Source organism: Symphalangus syndactylus, chromosome 18 (genome assembly GCF_028878055.3).
Source record: "Symphalangus syndactylus isolate Jambi chromosome 18, NHGRI_mSymSyn1-v2.1_pri, whole genome shotgun sequence".
Taxonomy (NCBI): domain Eukaryota; kingdom Metazoa; phylum Chordata; class Mammalia; order Primates; family Hylobatidae; genus Symphalangus; species Symphalangus syndactylus.
The window spans coordinates 10,988,776-11,005,984 of NC_072440.2; the positions used below are offsets into that span (position 1 = coordinate 10,988,776).

The 17,209-nt window shown below is 53.3% G+C and overlaps 1 protein-coding gene across 2 annotated transcripts in view; it reads right to left on the reverse strand.

Annotated features, from left to right (window-relative positions):
• Positions 1–17,209, reverse strand: part of TAFA5 (TAFA chemokine like family member 5) — a 396,065-nt gene that overhangs the window by 20,610 nt on the left and 358,246 nt on the right. Inside the window, exon 4 of one of the 2 annotated variants that reach the window (XR_010116879.1) lies at positions 7,995–8,502. Coding sequence is in view for 1 of the 2 variants with exons in the window: in XM_063622507.1 (XP_063478577.1) it covers positions 8,500–8,502 (3 nt within the window). In the remaining variant the exon portion in view is untranslated. Of the gene's footprint in view, positions 1–7,595; positions 8,503–17,209 lie in introns of those variants that run through there. The other variant, XM_063622507.1, reaches the window with a different exon arrangement.

Consider the following 17,209-nt stretch of genomic DNA (forward strand, 5'->3'; position numbering starts at 1 on the left):
CTCCACTGGGTCTAAGATAAGAGCCAGGATGGAGATTCTCATCTGCAGAGAATCTTCCGTACAGCTTCTTGTCAGGACAGATTTGGAAAACATAGACCTTCATTTGGAGATGGTGGAAGAGTCAGTGCAGGTGTCTCCGTGCAGAGAGGGCTTCATGGGTAGATATGTGGGCATGGAGCTGATTCATCCAGACTTGGGGCTCTGATGTTCACTTGTTGAAAATACCGTTTCATAAGCCTCAGGGTTTTTTTTCTATAACATGAGTTTAATAACAAGAGTCATTACTTCCCCATAAGTTTATTGGGAGTATCAACCCAGTTAATCTATGAGAACAACCATACAGGGCATGCAGCACTCAATAACTTTTGCAAGGATAGATGAATTCATGGATGGATGGGGGAGGGGACAACAGGTGAGTATATGGATGGGTGAATGGATGGATAGATGAATGGATGGAGGGTGGGAGGGACAGGTGGATCAATGGAGGGTAGAAGGGATGGATGGATGAATGGATGGATGGATGATGGATGGTGGGAGGGATGGATAGATGGATCATGGAGGGTGGGGGGGGACATTGGATGGATGGATGGATGGATGGATGCTGAGAGAGACAGATAGATGGATGATGAAAGGTGGGAGGGAGGGATGGATGGAGGATGGGAGGGACAGATGGATGGATGGATGGATGGATGGATGGATGGATGGTGGGAGAGACGGATGGATGGATGAATGGATGATGAAAGGTGGGAGGGATGAATGGATGGATAGATGATGGAGGGCGGGAGGTACAGAAGGATGGATGAATGAATGATGGGGGGTAGGAGGGAAAGCTGGATGGATGGATGGGTGGATGGATGGATGGATGGATGGAGAGATGGATGGATGATGAAAGGTGGGAGGAGGGATGGATGGACAGATGATGGAGGGCAGGAGGGATGGATGGATGAATGGATGATGGAGGGTAGGAAGGACAGATGGATGAATGATGGAGGGTGGGAGGGAAGGATGGATGGATGGATGATGGAGGATGGGAGGAACAAATAGATGGAGAGACACTTACGGGCAGGCCATATGTTAAGCAATCAGAAAACAGCAATGTTTGAAAACTTACATAATCTCCAACCTCACGGAGTTTACACTGTGGTGGGATAAACTGGAATTATTCAAATACACAGGAACAAGTGTGAAATTGCAACTGCAGCATGCTCTGTTCAGGAGAGAAACTCGGTTCTATGAGGCTCCCTACCTGGGGATTTGACCCCTACCTATCACCTCCATGACCCCTACCTGACCTCATCTGAGACACCAGAAAAGGCTTCTGTGACAAGGTGACTTTAAAAGCTGAAGACTGTGTGAACAAAGAGGGGATGTGAAAACATTGGTGGTTCAGGACGGGTTTCCTCAGAGTCCTGTTGGATGTGGACCTGGGGGCTGGAGTGGACAGAGCAAGGTGCTAGTGGCAGGTTACTCAACCTTCAGAAAGACGGCCCCGGGCACGGGACTGGCCAACCTTGGAGCTAGACTGACTTTGGAGAGGGGAAGGATTTGGGAAGGGCCAGGGATGGCCTGGGGTTTCTGACATCATCTGCAGGATGGTGGTGGTGCAGTTCCCAGAGAGAGCAGAGGGTCTGAGCTGGGTGAGGTGGAGCCGGAGCCGGGCGCTGTGACAGGTGGATGGACAGAGATAGAGCATGGAGCTCAGGGCTGGGTAGGAGCTGGGGTGGGAAGGTAGGAGCTGTCTACACAGGTCCCGAAAGGCCACAGGTACGAATGGCACCATGAAGGTAGGGCAGGGGGGTGGCATAAAGAGGGCACCTTGTCCTTGAGCAGACCCATCACCCTGTGGCCAGAGAGAGGATGAGCCCACAGGAGAGAAGGCACAGCTAGAGAGGAGGAGGACAGCCCAACGTGGCCACTGGGTGTCAAAGGCCAGGCAGCGGAGGCAGAAGCAGGGCCGGCATGGAAAGCCCGGTCGGAGGGAGGAGAGAGGAAAACTCACCACTGTAGGAAGAGGCGGGAAGGACGGAATGCTCAGTCATTGCTGTTCTCAGACTCACTCACACAGCAGGCCTGAGGCCATCTTGCAAACCACGTTCATGGGACCTTCTCACTGTCCCTCCTGCAGAGCTCCTGGTCTAGAGGCAGCCGTAGCCCTAGGAGCAGAGTTCTGTCCTGTGCCCGTAATTTCCTGCTGGGCAGTCCCAGGACCTCACAGTCCTTGGGGACATTTTTGGGACCCAATATCTGAACCTCAATCTGATATCAGTCAATTCTCTCCAAGAGTTTGGAGTCAAATCACACCCCAGCCCTGCCCAAAGTCTCTAAGTCCACTTTCATGGAGCTGGTTCTGGGTCAGGCTCAGAACGAGGGACACACCCAGGCACACACACACTCACACAAACGCTCGCACACACTTTGTTGTTTAATTCAGCCGAACTCCTCATTTAAAAACTGTATTTCAATTTCTTTCAAATTGATCTATTGCCAAAAATTCTTCTAACTTAACATTACAAAAATAATCATTACAAACTCCATAAATCATGAACTTATAATGTGATGGTAATCGCTGATATAATGGTTGTTATATTGAGATGGATGGCGTCCTAATCACTGGGCCATCATTTGTGTCCCAGCCAATGTTAAATTCTTCCTCACGCACTCAGGGGACAGAGAGCCCTGTCCAGGGCCTGAGGCCATCTCTCCAACCTGAGTCCCCCAGACAAATGCCTGCTACTGTCAAGACTAGAGCGGGGTGGGCTCCCTACCAGGGCTCCTGCTGGGCCACCTGGGCCACCCTCCAGCTTGAATTTCCCACTTGAGCAGCAAGAGCCCATAACTGTGCACTCCAACAGGCATGGTGTGCAAGGCCAAGCTGTCCCTGCTGCACGAGGCCACTGTCCAACTGCTGCAAGCAGGGCTCCATAGAGGGGAGGTTCTGCCCTGCTAGACCAGAAGAGCCACATCCTTCTCAGGGTCCCAGCTGGAGCGGGCCTCTTCCCACCTGGGCAGCAGCTAAGGAGGAAGCTGTGGGGTCACTCAGCCCTCGTGCCTGTGTGCCAGATGGACAGGTAACACAGGGTGGGGGTGTGGCAGTGTCTTGTAATATATGCATGCACTCCCTGCACATAGACACACACACCAGGGCACAGGGCCCTCTGCAGTGAAGTCCAGGCCTTGTTCTTCTCCTTGTCACCAGTTTATGGCATTAATCTCAGCACTGTGTCAGGACGCCAAGGGGCTCACAAAGGCCCCATGAAGGCCCCCTGGCTGAAATATCAAGGAGAGAAGGTTCCAGCACACAGTGACTGAGGCCTGGTCCAGGGTGGCTCCCTGTGAGCAGTCCCCTCGGTTGGACGGCAGCCTTGCTCTTCTGGGGCCAGCCATCACCTGTCTATAGGACACCCCCACCCATCTGCTGTGGGCCAGGAAGCCGCCATCTACTCAAGCCTTTCCAGGCAGTGGCAGCCCATGGCCCAGGTCCTCAGACTGTCCCTGCTGACTCCAGCTACAGAAGAGGAACGGGCATGCCTGACTTCTCTTACAAATAAAGCCGACAGGCTCCCAATCCCACGGAAACCCTGCCCTCATCATGAGACGTGTGAGTGGGGTGGCTCACGGCCATGTCTGTGAGGCTGGGTCCCTGCCCACTGCCTCTCATCTATTCATCCCTCAGCCCACAGTGGACCCTGCCAGGCCCTCCAGCCAACAGGCCTCAGGCCACTCCATTTTCAGCTTCATACAACAACCACATAGGGAAGTGTTGTTGTTTTTTAATGTGCTTACTTATTTATTATTTTGCTTCTCCGACAGAATAAAAGTCCCACAGGGCAAGACCCTTTCTTCTTTGATACCTGCAGCATCTATAGCCTCTGAAACACCTGTTCCAGAGTGTGGCATAGAAAAGAGATGAGGAAGGAAGGAAGAAATGAGTGGATAAGTGGATGCTTGGATGGGTGGGCAGACGAATGATGGATGGATGGATAAATGGATGGATGGAAGGATGGATGGATGGATGGATGGATGGAAAGATGGATGAGTGAGTACATGGATAGATGAGGGGATGGATGGATGGATGGGTTGATGGATGAATGGATAGGTGAACTGGTGGGTTGTTGGGTGGGTAGATGGATGGGTGGATGAATAATGGATAGATGGATGAATGGATGGGTGAATGTGTGGATGGATGATGGGTGGATGCATGGATGGATGGATAGCTGAGTAGAGGATGAGTGGGTGGATGGATGGATGGATGGGTGGATGGTGGGTGGATGGATGGATGGGTGGATGAGTGAATGGGTGGATGGATGGATGGATGGATGGATGGATGGATGGATGGATGGATTGATGAGTGAATGGATGTGTAGATGGATGAATAGATGGATGGATGGATGGACGGATAGCTGGTTCTCCTTTGTGCAGAGAACTATGGCATCTTTCCCCCGGAGGATCTTGTAGGGAGCAGAATATTGGGCCTTTGCCCCAGCCAAGTCCAATCCCACATTGTTCCCCCTTCCACACTTGATCCCCAAGTTTCCCACTCACCAGAGTGGTCTTTCATGAAGACCTGCTTCTCATTTCACTCCCCCACAGACCACTTCTCAGGCTGCAACCCACGACCAACCAAGCTCACCAACAAAGCCTCAAAGCTTTGAATGAGCTGATGCTTCCCTTCTCACTCATCTCACCTCCTGCTGCTCCCCCTTTGCTGCCATTGCTGGTGGTCCCTGGGTTCTTGGTGTTTCCTCCCTCTTGAATGCATTTCCCTTGCTCTTCACCTGGTGCCTAGTCACCCTTCAGCTCCCAGATTAAGCAATGTGGGTGGAAAGGCACAATTTAAAAACCTAACATGCACACAGGCTCAAAGGTACGCACAAACACGTTTGGTCCCAAGATGGCTCTTCCAACCTTTGCCGTGGTGTGAGGGGCTCCTGGTGACCAGGGCAGCAGAACCAGTTCTTGGAAGTGATAGAGGGATGTACCAAGTGCTCCCTGATCCCTTCTGTTCCTCAGTGGCTCCTCACCTCAAGCTCCTCTCGCCTCTGCTCTTGCAGGTGCTGTGGCTGAACCTGCCATGGCAGAGGGCAGCCCCAGTCTCCTGCTCTCCACACCCTCCCCACCCCCAAGTGGTAAAATCCCACCCCCACTTTGGTAGTGAGGGAGATCCAAAGCAGTCCATGATTCTACGGGAGAAAAAGGGGACTGCCAGCCCACACAGCCCTGCCAGCTCAGCTCAGCCTCTGTGTCCCTCCCTCCATGCACTCTCATGTCTGTGTCTCTGTTCACGGGTTTATTTTTCTCCACTGCACCTGCTTTTCTCCAGGAGACCATATTCATGCTTTCTAGTCTCTGGCCAGGGAGAGGCCAGGGAGCCTCACTCTCTGGGAAGGGGTCCAGCTGGCCGGTCTTGAGCCACCTCTATCTTCTTGTTGTCCAGAGGGCCCGTGTGCTATCAGAGGAGGAGAGGTCAGCACAGTGGGGTGACTGGGCTATGGTCCCGATGGGCAGCTGTCCACGTTCCTCGCTACTGGGCTGTGTCATATGTCTGTACTGGCTAGTTAACAGCTGGGCAGGGTCACTCTGAGCAGCTTGTCCCCTTTCTTTCAGAGCGGATCCAGGTCCTGGGTTATGTGGGCCCCATGCCCATCCCCAGCAGGCCCAGCTCAGGCTGGAAGACAGACTCCTCCATGCTCACACAGCAGTGGTGGGAACACGGGGGCTTGATGAGACCCAAACCAATGAGCCTCGCCTCCCTTTGGCACTTGTATCAGCCCCTTTCATACTGCTATAGAGAACTGCCCAAGACTGAATAATTCATAAAGGAAAGAGCTTTAATTGACTCACAGCTCAGCATGGCTGGGGAGGCCTCAGGAAACTTATAATCATGGTGGAAGGCGAAGGAGAAGCAAGCACCTTCTTCACAAGGATGCAGGAAGGAGAAGTGCTAAGTGAAGGGGGAAGAGCCCCTTCTGAAACCAGCAGATCTCATGAGAACTCACTCACTATCATGAGAACAGCATGGGGGAAACTGTCCCCAGGATTCATTTCCCTCCACCTGGTCTCTCCCTGGACACGTGGAGATTACGGGGATTGCAGTTCAAGGTGATATTTGGGTGAGACAGGAAACCTAAGCACATCAGCGCTAGAGGAGTGCTGGCTGCACAAGTCTCTGGCTAAAGTCACGGAAACTCCTTGGGCTTCAGAGGTGCATGGATGGGAGGATGACTCCTGATTTCAGTGAACTCATCGGAGGAAGCGGCTGGCCAGCAGGATCTGGAGCTGCTCGGACAGGGGTGGGAGGGGAAGGGGTATTTTTACATATGAGGGATGCGTTGAAGGACCACAAACCCACACTCCAGGAACGCCAGGCCTCCTCAACTTCCTTCTTAGCGATGCTTGAATTCCAGCCAGGCTGTTCCGAGTCCCAGGACCCCTATCCCTCCCACTGTATCCTGGGGGCTCCGGTTCTCAGCTTCTGGGCTGTGCTGGGCTGTGCATCTGCAGATGGATCTGGGGGCTCGTTCCAGGGAGGAGAGGGGACCCTCTGGCCTTCCACAATGAGGGTTTGTCTTATTCCTCAAATCTCCCTCAAAGGATGGGTCAAGTCACCTGCCTGGCAGATAAGAGGGATTCTGTCCCAGGCAGGGGACAGGGTGTGGCTTTTCCATTGCTCTCTCCGCATGCTGTTCCTGTAGGCAGGAGGTGGGTTAGGGGTGGGCCCAGTGGGCTGTGAATAGTTGCAGGGGGCTAGCAGCACCCTCTGAGGGGAGGGGTCTTTAGTGCTATCAGTCAGGAGGGTCTGATGAAGCTTTGGGGCTAAACCACCCTCTGATCACTGGCGCAGGCCCCAGGCCTGCTCCCGCCTGGCATTCCAGACAAGTAACAATAGTGAAGTGCATGGATTTCTGTTGAAAGGAACATGAAGATTTATTGACTCGAGAGGTTTCTATCGATTCCCGTGGAAGCAAGGTCAGCATGCGCCTGCGGAAGGAACGTCAGCCCCTTTCTTGAAGTGAGGAGTCAATATTTGCTCTTTCCTGGCTGTCACTCAGCGGCCAGGCCACCACTGTCCATTCTCAAGGTTAATCCAGTCTGCAGCTGCGGGTGGACCCAAGGACAGAGGGAGAAGACCACAGCCACAGCCGGGAGCTGTGAGTCTCCGGGATGCCCAGGAGAACGCCTGGGACGGACCACAGATCCGGCGCTGGGACGGGCCCTCTGCTCCTGCAGACCCCCGTGCGCCGAGATTGAACGACCCCCATGCACCGAGATTGAACATGCCGGAGCTCCAGGCCCTGCCAGGCTTGCGTCCCTAACTCAAGGGGTGCCGCTGGTGCACACCTCACACCTCGCCTGGTTCCTTGCTTCCCTTGGCCAATAACAGATGAGGCCCGAGCCTGTCTCAGCAGAGCAGGGAAGGAGCTCAGCGCCCCGTCAGGCTCTGCAGGTGTCTGTTCCATTTCCCACCTCCTGAAGCCACGTGCCCCCACAGTCTCATACGAAGCTGGGAGGCACTTGGGGAGAGCCCCATGATGACAACCTCGGGACCCTTCTGGCTCCTGTGTCTCAGTAAGATGCAGGGAGCTGATACCTCCACGCCAGAGCGGACAGGTGCTGAGGACCAAAGATCTGAGATGGAAATGGTGTCCACCTGGGCTCCAGAACCCATTTTCCAGCACGCCCGTGGGCCTGGTATCCACAGATACCTCAGTGAGCTCAGAATGACGCTGTGGTCATTTCTGGAGCAGTGATGCTCTCAACTGAGATCTCTGGACCTGAAACCCTGCCCTGGGCTGTCCATACTTCACGGTGGCCACGCATGAGGGCTGCACGGAGTCCCATCAACTAAACCCTCCCCTGGGCTGGCCCATACTTCACGGTGGCCACACATGAGAGCTGCATGGAGTCCCATCAACTAAACACTCACCTGGGCTGGTCCATACTTCATGGTGGCCACACATGAGAGCTGCATGGAGTCCCATCAACTAAACACTCACCTGGGCTGGTCCGTACTTCACGGTGGCCACGCGAGATGGCTGCACAGAGTCCCATCAAGTCACCAACTGGGCTTCTTGTTGCCATTTTCCTCCTGCAGCGGAGCCTGCACCTTTCCACAGAGAGATCTGTGTCTCTTTCTTCGTGGAACAGGTCCCTGATAGCTCTGCCAGGGCCACCAGCCGCTGACCTCCTGTAGGTCCTCCTGCTTAGAGCTTGTCCATCTTCACAAAACTAGAATCTGTTAGAGCACCCAAGTGTCATTCTGCCATTGAGCGCTGTCCCTTCTTGGCAGACTCGAGGCATAGCTGAGCCAGGTTTCCTCTTTAGCTGTCCGCTGCGAGGCTGCAGGGGGCACTGGCTGGGCCTCAGCCATCTTCTCCTGTCTGCAAGGTGGGAGCCCTGGGAGAGCAGGGATGTGTGAAGGTCTCCTGAGCCCAGAGAGCTACCAGTCCTGTGTCCGCAGCTGGGGATTCCCGGCGGTGCCCTTTTGGGAGGTTTGGATGGTTACTAGAGAGAAAGCAGGAAAAACGACCAAGCAGTCACCTGGTGCACAGAGCCCAGAACACCCTGTCTCCTCCCTTTTCCATCTAAAGAGTAGAAAGAATGGAGTGGATGCAGAAACCCCAAGGGGGCTCTGGGACCCCCCCACCCGGCCCTTCCCTCCCAGGTGGGCCTCTTAAGTGCCTCTCTGCCCAGGGTGGAGCTCTGGAAGCAGACGAGGAACCCCTCTGGGGACAGCTCCTATGTGGTGGGTCTCCCTGGACAGGGGAGGCTCTACGGTGCCTGCGATGGCCCCCGCCCCCGGCTCCTCGGGTGCTCCCGGCCAGTCTCCTCTGCGGCTCCTCCTCACCTCCCTCCTTTGCACATAGCTGGGCTCTCTGAGGCTCCTTTCCCTGCCCACGACTCCCTAAGTGGCTTTGAGCTTCCCCGTGGCTTTAAGCACCACTCATGCCCCTGACTCCCAGAGGTGCCTGTGGAGCCCACACCCTCCCCAGGGCCCAGGCAGCTGGCAGGACTGTCTGCTCTGAAGGTGCTGTCGCCGTGGCTACGGCTCCTCTCATCTCCCACCTCTGATTTTCCCTTCGTCCATCTTCCCTGTCCCAGTAATGGCACTGCCGCCCACAGCTGCTGCTGCTACTGACCAGGAGCCAGTGTCCCTCCCCAGGCTCACCCCAGGGCCACTGTTCCCTCATCTCTATCCTCTCTCTCCCTCCCCACTCTCTTCCCCTCTCCCTTTATCTCTCTATTTCTCTCTCTCCTTCTCTCCCCTTTCTCCCTTTCTGTCCCCACCCCTTTTCCTCTGGCTCTCTCCCTCCCTCCCTGTATCCATTTCCCTCTGCCCTTTCTCCCTCTCTACCTGCTTTCTCCATCCCTGTCTCCCTCTGTCCCTTTCTCCCTCTCTCTGCCCTTTCTTCCTCTCTCTCCACTTTCTCCCTCTCTCTCCCCGTCTCCCTTTCTCTCTGTCCCCACCCCACTGAGCACTTTCCGCTCTCCAGTCCCCACTCCTCTCCCACACACCCAGCTGCCCTCCCAGCTCCCTCTCTCTGCACACTCCTCAGGACTTTTAGACGCAAGCATCATCGTAACCACTCTGAGGTCCTAGACGCATTCTCACTGAAAGCAACTGCATGTCACCTCATTGCACTGTTGCTCTGGGCACAAAATCCAGACTCGTCAACCTGCCTCATGGAGACAGCTGCTCAGCCCAGCCCCGGACAGCCTGGAGGCCCAGGTTTCACAGCCAGCACTTCCCAGGGACCGAGGGAGGCTGGCAGCTCTGCCAAGGGCGTGCATTTCTGGAAGGGAGTGGAGCTCACCAGTCACTCGGGTCTGCCACCAATGGAATCAGCGCATATACCACAGCCTGCTAATGTCAGCCTTGAAAGAAAACTCCCTGGAAAAAAAAACAGAAATGCCTGCACAGGCCCGCTCCTGCGAGGGACCTGCCACCTCCCAGAGATGGCCATGAGCAGCGGCATCCAAGGGCAGAGTCAGCACGCGGAGGCCTTCCACGCTGCCTCCAGCCCCCGGAGTTCATCAGAGGCTCATGGACTGCATTAGCTGATCAGCTCCCAGGGGATGGCCCTGGTGTGTTTGTCTGTTTATTTCAAGTCTGTCTTTTTTTTTTTTTTTTGAGATGGAGTCTCACTGTTGTTGCCCAGGCTGGAGTGCAATGGCATGATCTCAGCTCACTACAACCTCCGCCGCCTTCCGGGTTCCAGCAATTCTCCCGCCTCTGCCTCCGGAGTAGCTGAGATCACACGCACCCACCACCATGCCCGGCTAATTTTTGTATTTTTAGTAGAGACGAGGTTTCACCATGTTGGCCAGGCCAGTCTGGAACTCCTGACCTCAGGTGACTGGCCCGTCTCAGCCTCCCAAAGTGCTGGAATGAGCATGAGCCACTGTGCCTGGCCAAGTCTATCTTTTAGAACAGTTTTAGGTTCAGAACAGCAAAACTGAGCAAAGGTACAGAGATATTCCATGCACCCCCTGGCCCCACAAATGCACAGGCCCCCCCATTATCGACACGTCCCATGAGAAGGTGTATTTGGCAGAACCGATGAGCAAACATCCATGCATCATTATGGCCCAACGCACCTGGCTCACAGTAGGGCTCACTCTCTGCCTGAGTGTCACAGTAGGGCTCACTCTCTGCCTGAGTGTCACAGTAGGGCTCACTCTCTGCCTGAGTGTCACAGTAGGGCTCACTGTCGCGGTGATGTGGGCTTCGACAAGGTTGCGTGGACTGAATCCAGAACTGCAGCCTCATCCAGGGCCCCCAGACCCTCCGTGCTGCCCCTCTTCATCCCTCCCTCCCCGCCAGCCCTTAGCAACTATTGATTTCTGCACTAGCCCCATAGTTATGCCTTTTCCAGCATGTCATGCACAGCAGATCCTCAAACAACATCATTTTGTCCAACGCTGTCTTGTTATAATGTTGATGAGAAAAAGAACATTGATTCCCTGTCATCTCCTCTGTGTGTGTGGAACTCGCATGTTCTCCTCTTGTCTGCGAGGGTTTTTTCCAGGTGCTCTGGCTTTCTCCCACCTCCCACAGGTGTGCACATTCAATGAGTTGGTGCGTCTACGTGGTCCCGGTGTGAGTGAGTGAGGGTGTGTGGGGGTCGCCTGGTGAGGAGGACGTCCTGTTCAGGGCTGGTTCCTGCCTGTGCTCCCAGCTGGAATAAGCATGCTGGAAAATGAATGAATGAACGAATGAATGAATTATTGTAAAATAAAAATTTGTAAAGTCTACGATAATTATACAAATGTGTGACAGTAAAGGACGTGGTAGGAAAGCGCTCGGCAAGCCACCGTGTCTGTGCTGGTTTGTGAGCTGTGTGGGGGCAGAAAGTGCTTCTTACAATTTTCCCTTTGCAAACATTTGTTCTTTGGTTTAACCCACCAGCACGTGACCACCGCCACTCACCAACTCCCCAACAATTAGGTAGATAGTCATCTTGCTTGTTTTCATTAATCTTTCTTAAATCTATATATAGCTTAAATTTATTTCAATGTTTAATACCAGAAGTATTCTGGGTCTTCAATTAGAAGTTTGATGATGTTTTTGTGACCAGAGATACACCACTGGAACTTAGCTCTTGTTAAAATCAAGTTATAAAATTGGTTTTGTTCTGCTTTGTTTGGGTTAAAGTCACAGTTTCCAAGAAGCTATCACCTGATAGGTTTAGGAGCTGCATGGTGGCCCACAAACCATCACAGATAAGGCAGCTCACTGAGCGCTTCCTGTTACAATCTTTATGGTCATGCATTTGTATGATTGTCACAGACTTTACAAATTTCTATTTTACAATAAGGGAGGATTTACCTTATATTACGTGGTTTTTTTTTTTCTTTTTTTTGTATCTGATAGCTGAGATGGCTACTCAGGGACTAGTGGGCGGGCAGTGTGCAGAGACTGGAAACCCAGGACAGAGTGGTAAGTCATGTCCTGGGCAGGACAGAGTGGGATGGTACAAAATCCCATCACACTATGCAGAATGGCACGCCATTTCAATTTATGAGTTTTTATTTCTGAACTGTTCCATTTAATATTTTTGGACCATGGTTGGCCTCAGATAACTGAAACCATCAATACCCGAAACTGCAGAAACAAAACCTTGGATCAAGTGGGGCTGCTGCTCATGTTGTCTACAAGAACCCACTTTAAAAATAAAGGCACACAGGCCGGGTGTGGTGGCTCACACCTGTAATCCCAGCACTTTGGGAGGCCAAGGCAAGTGGATCACTTGAGGTCAGGAGTTCAAGACCAGCCTGGCCAACATGGTGAAACCCAGTCTCTACTAAAAGTACAAAACAAACAAACAAACAAAAAAACAAAGTTAGCCAGATGTGGTGGCATCTTTAAGAGATTAGGCCTTACAGCTGTCACATGGTAATAGATAACGAATACAACTAATAACTCAGTATTTCACTCGATGCAGCTGGTCTCAGTAAGGTGCATTCAAGGGAGACAGGGCAGGCACCCACTGCTGCTTGCCGCTCTAAGGGGACTTTGCGGGGAGTAGCTGTAGTCCCAGCCACTAGGGAGGTGGAGGCAGGAGAATCGCTTGAACCCGGGAGGTGGAGGTCGCAGTGAGCCAAGATCATGCCATTGCACTCCAGCCTGGGTGACAGTGTGAGACTCCATCTCAAAAAAATAAAAATGAATAAAGGCACACACAGGTGAAAAGTAGAGGGGTGAAGACATATCATGCTAGCACTAATCAAAAGAAAGCAGGAGCAGCTGACATTATCTCAGACAGATTGCAGAAGACCATCATCTGGAACACGATCAGGGAGGGAGAGGGCCATGACTTAGTGTTAATAAAGGGTCAATGACCCAGGAAGACATAACAAGTCAATGACCCAGGAAGACATAACAAGTCCATGACCAAGGAAGACATAACAAACTATAACATTGATCCATCCAACAACAGAGCATCCAATTCTGTGAGGCAAAAACTGTAGAACTCCAGGGAGAAAGAAATGGATCCACTGTTACATTTGGGGGCTTCAATATCCCCCCAAAGTGCAGGGAAGGACTTGTGTGGTCCCCCAGTCCCTCACTTTCCTTCCCAGCACTGGGCCAGAGAGGAGAGCACCACCCCCCCTCCTTCCCAAGGACTGGGACCCACAGTGGTCTAGACAAGGCCTAGTGGCTCCAGTGTAGGGATCAAATCTCTCAGCACTTTGTGAGCATTGTATGGACAGTTCCTCTCTTATTTATTTTTTTTTTTTGAGACAGAGTCTTGCTCTGTCGCCCAGGCTGGAGTACAATGGCACAATCTCGGCTCACTGCAAGCTCCGCCTTCCGGGTTCACGCCATTCTCCTGCCTCAGCCTCCTGAGTAGCTGGGACTACAGGCGCCCACCACCACACCCGGCTAATTTTTTTTTATTTTTAATAGAGACGGGGTTTCACCGTGGTCTCGATCTCCTGACCTCATGATCCACCCGCCTTGGCCTCCCAAAGTGCTGGGATTACAAGCGTGAGCCACCGCGCCCGGCCAGTTCCTCTCTTATGAGAGCCAGGGAGAAGAGCAGCCTGTTTGGATCCCTAGGGAAATCATCAGCATGTGCTTGGAACCTCCTGTGTGCAGAGTGTAGGATTGAGCTCACCTGTGGCTGCCCCACCTGCCTGGAGCCAGCCCATCCCTCCTAGAGCCCTGGCCACCACTGATTCCAAGCCTGCAGTCAGGATGCTACCCTTGCTGGTAACAGCAAGGAAGGCAATGCTGCCAGGAACCTGAACCTCCTCCCGTCCCAGCTGTCTCCTAGCTCTGGCTGAGTTATGCTGAGTGTGGTGCTGGATCTGTCTGTACTGCCCTCTGGACAGTAACCCCTGGAACACGTGCAGCCTCCTCCTCCTCCTCCTCCTCTTCCTCCTCTCCCTGGGGTTGGGGGCTATTTGGGGCCCAGGGACGCTTCTTGATAAATGCATGTTGTGTTTCTTCCCCAAAATAATCCTGTGAAAGGCAGCTATTTATCCAGCCCCCTCACTGCATCTCTGCTTTTGAAAAAGTATTTATTTTTAGAAAGTGGTTGAAAACTGTAGAAAGCTGAACAATACATCCACTTTTGATGAATAATTTGCTTGTTAAAAGAAAAGAGAAAAGAATCCCATCACTTCGAAGGCCCCTGGGGAAGGGCAGCCCCACAGGACTGCAGCAGGTGCTCTGCTCCCACCAAGTAAAAGATCCTCTCTGCCTCAACAGGGAAGAGCCAGTGATGGTGGACCTGGGGCTCAGCTCCACTCCAGGAAGCTCAAAATTCCCCTCTAAGAGCATCGACTTCCAACTTCTCAGCAGAATGAGCTTTTCTGGTGCCCCTGTGGGGCTTCAGCTGAACTATGGGGCTCCCATCCTCCTCTGCCCTCACACCTCCTCCCATGAGAAGGACCTCCTCCATCTGCACACCACCTAGGGAATGAATAAAAGGTTCTTTTCTATGAAAGGCATTGCATGTATCAGAGGCCTTGTGGGAGCTCTAGATGCCAACCCCCACCCACCATGCCCAGCACATGAGGGTTTTTCTCTGGGCTCACTTTACCCTTGGGGACTGAGACCCACAGCTCTCTCAAGTGTGGACTGGAGCCAGGGCTCTCCCACACAGATACAGTGCGATCCAGGGCCTTGTAGGGGCTGTCAGTGAATGTGGGTCTTTATTGACTGCTGTCAATAAAGGGGCTGCCTCTGTAATGACCCCCTGTGGTCTCCACCTCCTTGGACCCAGGTCCTCCTCTTGAGTGTGGGATGGACCCAATGATTCACTTCTAACAAATAGAATTTTAAAAAATTCATGGCAGGTCACTTCCAAGATCAGATTTCAAAGGGCTGCGATGTCCACTGTGCTCAACCTCTCACACTTGCTCACTCAGAAGGAGTCAGCTGCATTTTGTGAGCTGCTCAGTGGAGAAGCCCCCAAGGCCAGGAACTGGGCCTCTACACCACTGACAATAGCCAGTAAATTCTGCCAACAGCCAGCTAAGTGAGTCTGGGGGCTGATCCTTCCCCAGCCAAGCCTTCAGATGATAATGCAGCCTTGCATACCTAGACTGGGTCCTCAGAAAGGTCCCAATTGAGGCACCCGGCTAAGCTAAGCCCAGCTTGCTGAGGCAAAGAAACTGAAATGACAAAAGCAGGTTGTTTTAAGAGATTAGGCCTTACAGCTATCTGTCACATGGTAATAGATAACAAATACAACTAATAACTCAGCATTTCACTCGATGCAGCTGGTCTCAGTAAGGTGCATTCAAGGGAGACAAGGCAGGCACCCACTGCTGCTTGCTGCTCTAAGGGGGCTTTGCGGGGAGCAGGTGTGCAAGGCTTGGCCAGACTTAGGCCCCTCCATCAGCAGGAGCTCCAAAAAGGGCTTCATCCCACCTGTGCCTGGGCTCGGGGTCAACTCAGGGAGTGGGTCTCCCTGGCACCTCCAGATTCCAACTCAATCCCATCTTAAGCCTGGATCCTCACGCCTCGGAGGTGCAAAGACACAGACCCTGGGGAAGTTGCTGCAGTGGACATGAGCTCCACCCAGGGCAAGGGACTCCATCTGCAGCAGAGATAAACCAAAGACCCTGAAGAGGAATTCCAGAGTCCAAGCTGCTGCCACTCAACATGATGAACTGTTCCGTGAAGTGCACATCTCATTATGACGCACGTGAGAACCGCCCTGTGGTTTGGATCTGTGTCCCCCCCCAAATCTCATGTGAAATTGCAGTCTCCAGCGTCGGAGGTGGGGCCTGGCGGGAGGTGATTGGATCAGGGGGCGAAGTTCTCACGAATGGTTTAGCACCACCCCCGTTGGTTCTGTAGAATGAGTGAGATCTCATGAGGTCTGGTTGTGAAAAGTGTGCAGTGCCTCCTCCCCGTCTTCCTCCTGCCCCCACCGTGTGAGATGTCTGGGTCGCCCTTCGCCTTCCACCATGATGGGAAGCTCCCTGAGGCCTCCCCAGAAGCAGATGCCGCCATGCTTCCTGTACAGCCTGTAGAACTGAGAGCCAACTAAACCATTAAACCCCTTTTCCTTATAAATTTCTCAGTCTCAGTATTGCCTTTTTTTTTTTGAGATAGAGTTTCGCTCTTGTTGCCCAGGCTAGAGTGCAATGGTGTGATCTCAGCTCACCACAACCTCTGCCTCCTGAGTTCAAGCAATTCTCCTGCCTCAGCCTCCCAAGTAGCTGGTATTACAGGTGTGCACCACCACGCCTGGCTAATTTTACTTTTTTATTTTATTTTATTTTTTTTAGTGGAGATGGGGTTTCTCCATGTTGGTCAGGCTGGTCTTGAACTCCCAAACCCAGGTGATCCGCCTGCCTCGGCCTCCCATAGTGCTGAGATTACAGGTGTGAGCCACTGTGCCCGGCCCAGGTTTTATAGAACAGACTCATACAGCACCTCTCCCAGTGACACCAGGAGGTGCTGGCACTGACCCCAAGCCCAGAGGCCGGCAGGACTGTCCTGTTCCTCCTGCTCCTGACGGAAACACTCCAGGCTGACGGCAAGGCGAGAGGACTCTGGGGGCCAGCCAGGAACTGTCCTGGGGTCCGGGTCCAGAAGGCTCTGGGAGACCCCTGGTGGGTTGCTCACAGAGAGGCCTCACTGAACCCCACCTTAGACACCACAGATTCACCTTCCATTTAATAGGAGGAATTTGAACTCAGGGCCTCAGTCTCCCCCGTGGGGCTGCAGAAATGATTCGCTGAGAGAATGTGTGCCAGCTGAATCACTTGAGAGGATTACGATTAAGGAAACAGTGGAAAACTCCCCAGGAGCCAAGGGGAGCTCCCGGGCTGAGCACAGCTCCTCGGAGGTCAGCGCACAGGCCCATACTCTGGAGAACGTGGTCTTGGGGCTGAGGGCTGGTTTCACTGTGGCTGGAGATGGCAGGAGGGGAAACCACAGCTGCCCCAAGCTGCATCAGAACCAGGCAGTCCCGTGGGCCCACGCTGGACCCAGACAAGTACAGTTCCAACCTGCAGGGAAGTCAGACGGGTGAAGTTCTCTTCCAAGGCGCCCTCCTTCTCAGAGGGCTCCTGGCTGGTGGGCCTGGAATCTTTTTTTTTTTTTGAGACAGTCTCACTCTGTCACCCAGGCTGGAGTGCAGTGGCACCATCTCGGCTCACTGCATCCTCTGCCTCCCAGGTTCATGCCATTCTCTTGCCTCAGCCTCCCGAGTAGCTGGGACTACAGACACTCGCCACCACGCCC